This window comes from Vigna umbellata, chromosome 8 (assembly GCF_029865625.1).
Source record: "Vigna umbellata cultivar VRB3 chromosome 8, Vumbellata_1.0, whole genome shotgun sequence".
Lineage (NCBI taxonomy): Eukaryota > Viridiplantae > Streptophyta > Magnoliopsida > Fabales > Fabaceae > Vigna > Vigna umbellata.
Window position 1 is genome coordinate 23,350,772 of NC_142172.1, and position 9,512 is coordinate 23,360,283.

At 39.2% G+C, this 9,512-nt stretch overlaps 3 protein-coding genes across 3 annotated transcripts; all 3 read left to right on the forward strand.

Moving 5' to 3' along the window:
* The first annotated feature begins 462 nt into the window (after window positions 1-462).
* LOC124844279 (putative galacturonosyltransferase-like 7) lies at window positions 463-2,486 on the forward strand. Its single transcript, XM_047321181.2, has one exon. The coding sequence runs from the start codon at window positions 1,108-1,110 to the stop codon at window positions 2,191-2,193; it is 1,086 nt and encodes a 361-aa protein (XP_047177137.1). The 5' UTR covers window positions 463-1,107; the 3' UTR covers window positions 2,194-2,486.
* Window positions 2,487-5,827: 3,341 nt separating this feature from the next.
* On the forward strand, window positions 5,828-8,167 carry LOC148194300 (uncharacterized). Its single transcript, XM_088097177.1, has 2 exons — window positions 5,828-7,921; window positions 8,015-8,167. The coding sequence occupies exons 1-2, from the start codon at window positions 5,828-5,830 to the stop codon at window positions 8,165-8,167; spliced, it is 2,247 nt and encodes a 748-aa protein (XP_087953303.1).
* A 9-nt stretch (window positions 8,168-8,176) lies between these two features.
* Window positions 8,177-9,183, forward strand: LOC148194301 (uncharacterized). Its single transcript, XM_088097179.1, has 3 exons — window positions 8,177-8,238; window positions 8,310-8,567; window positions 8,646-9,183. The coding sequence occupies exons 1-3, from the start codon at window positions 8,177-8,179 to the stop codon at window positions 9,181-9,183; spliced, it is 858 nt and encodes a 285-aa protein (XP_087953305.1).
* The last annotated feature ends 329 nt before the right edge of the window (window positions 9,184-9,512 follow it).

Genomic DNA, 9,512 nt, shown 5'->3' on the forward strand with positions numbered 1-9,512 from the left:
GAGATTATTTCATTTACAGGTCCCATCACAGCATGTTCTTATTAGTGTTACATGTAGTTTTTATAAATAAGTTTTACAAAACATCATCAGATATATCCAGAACACGGAAAAGGAAGAAAAGAAAAACCCAGTAAATAGATCATAGAAAAGTTGTATATTTCTCAAGAGTTCAGAGTGAGGTAGAATAAGATGGAAATGAATAATTGCTCATCCAAATTTATATTACATTTTACTTACTACGTAAAGAATTTATTGTTGACATATATAGTTTTAAAATATCAATTAAAAATAATATTATCATAAAGAGGTGATGAAATAAAAAAAATTGTCTATTATTAATGGATGTTCATAAAATTTGTGTGTTTGAAAGGCTAAAAGGAGTTATTAAAATTGAAATTTTATTTGGTTATGATTTATTTGAAGAATAAGGTGAGATTTTGAATAATAAAAAACGTAAAACGTGGCGTGAGAGTACAGAGAGTTAGGATAGAACAGAGGGAGAGCTGGTCCTAGCACAGAAAGAACAGCTCAAGGGACTATTTTCCATTGCCAATTTTATGATTAGAAAAAAAAAATGAATAAAATAAAAAAACAAATAAAAAATGTGGCGTCTTAAAAGGTATAATTGTGTTCTGGGGCCGTGAAAGATTTCTATGGTGGAAATTGTGATCCGAAAGGCTAAGCTGAGTAAGCTGGAAAGAAAGAAAAAAAAGCCAAGCTGTGAGTGTGGCAGAGAGTGAGTGTGTGCGTCTATATCTCTCTTTCTCTCTCCCCTGTGTACTGCTCCGTCCGTGCTGCTGCAACGTGCTTAACCCGGTTTCTTTCGAATTCCAATATTGTTATTATTATTGTTATAAAAGAAAAGGAACATTGGTTGAAGAGAATCAGGAGAGGGAAGAAACAGAAGCAGAGGAAGGGAAGAAGAGGAAACAGTGCGCACCTTAGCATGGATTCCTCTCCGTCGTCTTCTCTCTCCTCGCTCGCTTCGACCCTACGGCATCATCCACTCTCCAATTGAGAAAGGCACCGATTCCCATTCCCATTCCCACTCTGTCCAACATAAACCCAACCCTAACTGTCATCTTTTCCCTTCCCTCATCCAAGGACATGTTGTGGCTTATGAGATTCTCGGGCTTTTTCTCCGCCGCAATGCTCCTCGTTCTCCTCTCCCCCTCCCTCCAATCCTTCCACCCCGCCGAAGCCATCCGCTCCTCCCACCTCGACGACGTCCTCCGCCTCCCGCTCCAGAACTCGCCACTCTCCTTCCGCCGGTCCGCCCCATTCCGCAATGCCGACAAATGCGTCTCCAATCGGACCTCCATTGCCGAGAATACCAGCGTCTGCGATCCCTCCCTAGTCCACGTTGCCATCACTCTCGACGTCGAATACCTCCGCGGCTCCATCGCCGCCGTCCACTCCATCCTCCAACACTCTCAGTGCCCGGAGAACATCTTCTTTCACTTCCTCGTATCCGAGACCAGTCTACAGTCCCTTGTCAAATCGACCTTCCCGCAATTGAACTTCAAGGTCTATTACTTCGATCCGGAGATCGTGCGCAACCTGATCTCAACCTCGGTGCGCCAAGCCCTGGAGCAACCTCTCAACTACGCCAGAAATTACCTCGCGGATCTTCTCGAGAACTGCGTGGAGAGGGTTATATATCTAGATTCGGATCTAGTTGTGGTGGATGACATTGCGAAACTGTGGAGTACCAGTTTAGGTTCGAGAACAATCGGCGCGCCCGAGTACTGTCACGCGAACTTCACCAAGTACTTTACAGCGGGGTTTTGGTCGGACGCTCGGTTCGCGGACGTGTTCATGGGGAGGAGACCGTGCTACTTCAACACGGGTGTGATGGTGATAGATCTGGTGCGGTGGCGGAAGCACGGTTACAGTAGAAGGATAGAGAAGTGGATGGAGATCCAGAAGAGCGACCGGATCTATGAACTGGGTTCTCTGCCGCCGTTTCTGCTGGTGTTCGCGGGACACGTGTGGCCCATTGAGCACAGGTGGAATCAGCACGGGTTGGGTGGTGATAACGTGAAGGGGAGTTGCCGGGACCTTCACGCTGGGCCTGTGAGTCTGTTGCATTGGTCCGGAAGTGGTAAGCCCTGGCTCCGATTGGACTCCAGACGGCCATGTCCACTTGACGCACTTTGGGCTCCTTATGATTTGTACGGACACTCACAGTGATTAAGGCAGGGTAGTCGCCGGTAAATTCCCTCCACTGTTTTGTCACTTCTCTTCATTTAATTTAATTCTCATTTCGGTCTATTTTTTCTATTATTATTTTGTTCCCTCTTCTCTACTCTGCTCCTCTCCTCTCCTCTCCTCACTGTGAACCAACAGATCAGATATTTTACTTCACCCATTTTTATTAGACTTCGTTTCTCAGGCCATTTGTATTCTACGTACACTATCTTCTATTCTGTGGGTTGTGCTCTGAAAATAAATAAGATAAAATAAAGAAACGGGTGGTTCTTTTATTTCTTCTTGTGCCTTCTTGAAGTTTAGCTTACATTACTTTTCAGCAATGTTGGGATGAGACTGTCCCGTGCCCAGTTGAACTGGGAATTGAAGTGGAGAGCACTAATTGTGCTTTTTTTTAATGCCTTCATTTAAATCACTGCAACAGTCGTTACGTACTATTAATTTTGATTCATTTGTTTGATGGCTGGTGTGGTGTTGTTTATCTGTCTGGTTCACGTTTGATTATTTTTGGGAATTCGCTCGTAATTCATGAGTCACTGATTGTGTTCACCAGCTAACCGGTACAAGCCGAACTACGGATTTAGTACCTGAGCGAGTGAGGTTGGTGGGTAGCGGTAGCCCATGTGCAAATATTGCGTTTGTCTTTTTAAATATTTTCAAATACCATGTGTGTTTGTACTGGTAAATTGGTGCCGCAATTCTGCTGGCTAGTGGGAGCAAAGATAAGAGAAGTTGAACTGTTGTGTTATGGCTTGTTTTAGTTACTTGTAGTTAATGACATAGTTTGAGATAGGGGGAGGGGTATCTTTGGCGGCAGCAGTAGCCAAATGAGAGATGAAAACTATCCAATGAGTTTGTGGATTGCGTTGGCAACTAAGCTTAAAGCTGAGCTCGCGGAATCTCTGAGGGAACACTTGGTACGGTTGGTCTCTCACTTTGTCCTTTTAGCCACACGGTTGATTTCCACTTCTTTCTGTTATCCTCTCTCTTCTTATTAACTATATGTAATTTTATTCGAAAGATAAACTCGTTGAAAGAGTTAGTATTACGAGAGCATAGGTAAGATATTAGTAGGTTGAACAAATCATGGTTCATTGTAAGTGTCTGCATAATGAGAGGGTGAAGGACGCAGTCACTCACTTGGGGTCTTCCTTTTAGTTCTGGGCTCCATGTGGTAGTTACGTATTTTTTTAATTCTATTCTTGTTTCCTCAAATATTATTCGAGAACAGAATAGAAGACGCCATTTGATCGGTTAGAATGGAGTCTATCAATTGATTGTTTTGTCACAAATATATAATTTGAAGTAGGTTGGGAATAATCCTATCCAAATTATGCGTATGCGAGCAACGACTTTGGCTTTTAGCATTGCTAGGCTAGCTGGGGCTATACTAAACTTGGATTGTGAATTAAAATTTTGAAAAAAGTTCTGTTGTCGGGTTTAAGTTAATATACTTGGATTAGGACGTAGCAACAGAATGCTTGGGCCTATGATATATTGTATGGGCAAATGCTGGAGAATCAAAATTTATTCACTGACACGTTTATGCCAATTATTACAATAAATAAACAATTTAATTAGTATTTGTTTGGAGGGTTCTAGAAATATGAAGAGTAGGACAGAGATGAGGCGATGCCAAAGACAGGCATTGCCTCAATTGATTATTGAGCTATATACGGTGTTGTACTGAATACTTTGAATTCAAAATTTTATTATTATTTTTTTTTTTGCCTCTTAGCCCTTGCAATGGTTTGATATGCATGAAACGAACTAAATGAATATTGTTTAAAAGAAGTGGATGTGGGTAAAAGTAGTTAATTCATGCGGTTGGAATTGGAATCGGGTTCTTTTTTCAATATCAATAAGCAAGGTGATGGTCACAATGTGTGCAAAACTGCAAAATGGCAAGATTTCTGACGGCTCTTTCTGGATGCGAGAAGTTGGACGAGGTTGAACTATAGACAATTTTAATCCGTTGGTCCCCATCTCCTCGTGGTGTCGTTGTTCTTGGTATTAGTTTTCTATCTTCGTTCAGAACTCATATCGTAGGATGATATTTAAAATGGTAAATTAACTATGATATAAAATTAAAAAAAAAAACTCAATTTGGTGTCAAAGAAGGTTCTCCAATCATTACGAGTCCAGAATAAAATTAACAAATAATCCTTCCTTTTTTCAAATAATTAGGTAAGCTGTCGATGATTGAACCTTGCTTTTGATGTGGTCACGCTTACACAAAATCTTATTTTCTGATATCTCTTAGAGCTTCATACACTTTTTAAAATACAACATCACTCCAAATATTATATTTTTATTATCATAAATCTCTTAGTTATAATTAATTACTTCTTAGAATTAGATCTTCTCGGTTGGAGATTGAGAATCCTTATTTTCATTTTTATTATTTAATTGGTTAATTCTTTTTAATATTAAGATGTGATCATTTTTAAAACATTCGGATAATGGTTAAGATATAATTATTGGTGGTCAATAAATATTGAATATAATCAAACTTAATACCCAATAAAAAATGAGACAATTAATGTGGGGCTTATGATAACTAATAGTTAGAATTCAATTATAGATAGGAATGAGACTATAATGGCTAATTATACTCGGATAAGTACTAATAAATCATTATTGGAATCCATCAACAAGCATGTCTTTCATCAAGGATGGGTCACCATCTTCATCGGGCATTTCTCTTTTTTATCTACGGTTAATAGTCGACCTCAAGAATCTATTATCATAGTATAAACCAAAAGTCTGAAAGATGTTTAATAATAGAATATTATACAAGGGTTATGAGGAGGTCATCCAAGATCGAGATGATTATTCTTCCAAACTTCGTTATACAATTAAGGTTTAATCATTCACGAAATCCCTATTTTTGCGTGGAATCTCAATTTAGTCCCTTTGTTTCTGGAAATCTCAATCGGGTCCCAAATTTATGAAAATTGCAACAATTGGATCCTTTCCGTTAAATTGTCTCCAACGACGTTAGTGTGTGTTTGACGTGGCACGCTGTAGTCAGTTTCTTAACTGACGTGGCTGACGGGGCAGTGAAACACATGGATAATAAAATTTTTTAAGTAAAAAGAAAATGAAAGTTTTAAACCAAAATTGGGATTCAGATTTTTATTTGATCGAATTAGGGATTGGGATTCTTTTGAGTACTTCTAGGGTTCGTCCAAAGTTCATTCCATTTCACAAATTGGGGTATCATTTTGGGTATTTAGGGTTTAATCGAAGTTGTGGTTGACAGAGTGTGCAGTTGCCGTCGTCATCGGAGTTGTGAGACCTTCTTCAGTTGCAATCTGGAGTGGCCAGGTCAGTAAAAGTTTGGTTTTGTTACAAACCTTTATATTGCGATGTTGGGTGGTGGTCCCCGTCGTTGTATTGTGTTTTATTTTTGATTTCAATGTTGTGGTCCCCGTTGTCGGATTGTGTTCCATTTTTTATTGCAATGTTGTGGTCCCCCCATGCCCCCCATGTTTAAAGTGATAATTGTCTGTGTGTGTGTGTGAGTGCGTTTTGTTTATGGTTTTAATATATGTTTTGTCGTCATGTGATTACATTATAGGTGTATAAATACTTATATATAGTGTTTTGCATCATGGATGAGGATATTGAGGTTGTCTTTCACCATGGAGGGAAATTAGTTAATGATGGGAAGCTTAAGTATGAAGGGAGGGAGACATCTAGGTTTATGTTTGACCCAGATGTTTGGAGTTATTTCGTGGTTGTTAGTGTAGTGAAATCTTTGGGATATCATGGGTTTAAAGATATGTGGTACTCTGTAGGAGGGGCTTTAGTGTTGGATGATAAGTTAGAGTCTTTGTGTAATGACACTGCTGCCATGCATATGGTAAATTTATCTAGGCTGAATGGTGAGGTGCATGTGTTTGTGATACACCCTGTTTCTGAACCCGAAGTCATACATATGTTGGAATATGTTGGTAATGATGAAGGACAAGTTAAAGAGAGGGGTGATGTTGATTGTGAACAAGTGGAAGTTGATGCTGTTATGGAGGAAGAGGTTGTTAGAGTTGAAGAAGTTGGTGGTGTGTTGGAAGAGATGGGTAATGTTGATGGTGAAGAACAAGAGATGGGTGAACAAGTGGAAGTTGAGGGTGTTATGGAGGAAGAGGTTGTTAGAGTTGAAGAAGTTTGTGGTGTGTTGGAAGAGATGGGTGATGTTGATGGTGAAGAACAAGAGATGGGTGAACAAGTGGAAGTTGAGGTTGTTATGGAGGAAGAGGTTGTTAGAGTTGAAGAAGTTTGTGGTGTGTTGGAAGAGATGGGTGATGTTGATGGTGAAGAACAAGAGATGGGTGAACAAGTGGAAGTTGAGGCTGTTATGAAGGAAGAGGTTGTTAGAGTTGAAGAAGTTTGTGGTGTGTTGGAAGAGATGGGTGAACAAGTGGAAGTTGAGGCTGTTATGGAGGAAGAGGTTGATGGAGTTGAACAAGTTCAGGAAGTTGGTGGTGATGGTGAACATGAAGGTGAAGAAGAGAATGAAGTTGAAGCAGATGTGGAAATCCGAAGCTGGAACTCCTCTTTTGAGAATGGTAGTGGTGATGGAAATAATGAGTGGTTGGAGGGGCTTGTTGATGTCAATGTTGGTTGTGATATAGATGATGATATACATGCAGATTTCGAGGGAAATGTGGAAGTGGAAGTCCAAAGTATGTCAAATGACTCTAGTGGACCATGTTCCAGTGTGAGTTCTGACAACATGTTTGATGTTAACGTGGAGGGTGGGAATGATAGAGGTTTGTCAGATGATGAGTGGGAATCTGAACATTTAATTAGTGGAGCAGAAAGTGATGGAGACGATACCGATGTAGAGGGTTATGGGACTTTTGCAACATATGTGTTGCCAAAATGTATGGTTGACTTTAAGTGGAAAGTTGGGACATATTTTGCTGAAAAGAAAGACATTTTGGAGGCTATAAAAAGTTATGCGTTGGATAATGGAAGAAATATTAAGTTTGTTAAGAATGGTAAACAAAGAATGAAGTTCAAGTGTGTGGGTGCAAAAGGTAAATGCCCATGGAGGTTATATTGTGGTTATATGAAGGCAGTCAAAACATGGCAATTGAGAACAATGCTGGACAACCATACCTACAGCAGGGAGTTCAACCTTAAATTAATTGATGCCAAGTGGTTGAGCAAGAAGATACAGAAAACTATTAGAGATAATCCTACAATTAAGGGTGTGGATATAAGGGAAAAAGTTCAAAGGAAATGGAACATTGGTATTTCAAGGTGTATGGCCTATAGGGCCAAAAACATAGCAACAGAGCAAATTGATGGCTCTTTCAAAGAACAATATAAAAAGTTATATGATTATGCCCATGAGTTAGTGGCCAAAAATCCAGGGTCAACAATGAAACTAAAGGTTGAGGATGTGGGGGGTAAAGTCGTTTTCAAGAGATTCTATGTATGTTTAAAGGCTTGCAAAGACAATTTTATGTCATGCAGGCCAATTATTGGTTTAGATGGAGCATTTTTGAAAGGTAAGTACGGTAGTGAGTTGTTAACAGTTGTGGGCCGAGATGGGAATGAGCAGATGTTGCCAATTGCATACTGTGTTGTTGAAGTTGAGAACAAGGATTCATGGAGGTGGTTCTTGGAACTGTTGGTAGATGACCTTGGAGGGGCTGAAATTTGTTCTTCATTTACCTTTATATCAGACCAGCAAAAGGTAATAGTAATCATTAATTTGTAATTGTACATTTTAACTTTAGGTTCTTAAGTATTGGTTGGCTGTATTGATTACTTGTATATTGTATTACAGGGTCTACTTCATGCAATAGATGAATTGCTTCCTAGAGTTGACCAAAGGTTTTGTGTGAGGCAGATGTATGCCAACTTCAGGAAGAAATACCCTGGTAAAAACCTGAAGCGTTTAATGTGGAGGGCAGCTACAGCCACACATCCACAAACCTAGGAGATAGAAATGAGAAACATAAGAGCAGTGAACGAAGATGCTTATAAGCATTTGATTGCCATCCCTCCAAGGTTAGTCTTCAAAAGTAGAACATACTTCCTTATTCATATAATGTTAATAATAATTGTATTATTTGTTGTAGGTATTGGTCAAGATCAAGGTTCACTGAAAGAGCTAAATGTGACACCTTAGTAAACAATATGAGTGAGGGCTTCAACAATGTCCTCGTTTCTGCCAGGAGTAAACCCATAATTACTTTGTTGGAGACGATACGGCTTTACCTCATGCAAAGATGGGCCAAGAACAGGTCAAGCATATCATCATTTATTGGATCCATTTGTCCCAAGATCCTATCCAGATTTAGAAAGGAATCTCAGTTAACTAAAAATTGGATTCCTAGGTAAATTCCAGTAATGACTTCTATGTTATATTAATTTACTACTGTGGTTCATAATTATTGTTGTCTTCTTCTACACAGTTGGTCAGGCAACAAGCTATTTGAAGTTCGTCACATGTCTAATAATGGGGGTAAGTTCGTAGTCAACATAGATGACTCCTCATGCACATGCAGAACTTGGATGATGACTGGAATCCCCTGTTGTCATTCATTGGCTGCAATGAAGTTCCTCAACATTGATGGAGAACAATTTATTGACTCTTGCTACATGAAGTCCAGATATGAGGAGACATATTCAACAATTATATATCCCTTAAATGGAGCCAACATGTGGAACATTACTCCATATCCTGATGTGTCTCCACCACACAAAAGAGTATTGCCTGGAAGACCAAAGAGAAAACGAAGACTAGAGCAATGGGAAATGAGGAAGGATGAATCAAGAATGACCAAATCTGGCTTGCGGAAGAGATGTGGCATATGTAGAGAACATGGCCATAACAGAACTCGTTGCCCATCAACAACCCAAGCAGGAACTGTGCCCAGTACATCAGCAACCCAAGCAACTCCATCCACTCAACAATCTGAAATAGCACATCACTCTGGGAATCAACCGTAGTACACAGTAGGAATGAAATTTTGTAATCTTTTTAGGCTATTAACAATTATGTAGAAAAGCAGTAGATGTAGGAAAACGTTATGCTTTTGACATCCAATCACTGTTATTGTGGTACTGCTATTGATAACTGATGGAAGTTGATGCTGTTTTCAGGGTTATTTTGGTCTGTATGACAACAATTTTATATACTACTTGAGATTAATTAAATTTCAGCAAATATGCTTAATTTGGTTCCATTTATCTGTTGTGTGCATTGATGTTATGCTGATCTTTTAACATGGTTATGTTTATGATTTTAGCATGGTTATGTTTCTCAAAATGGTGTTAGA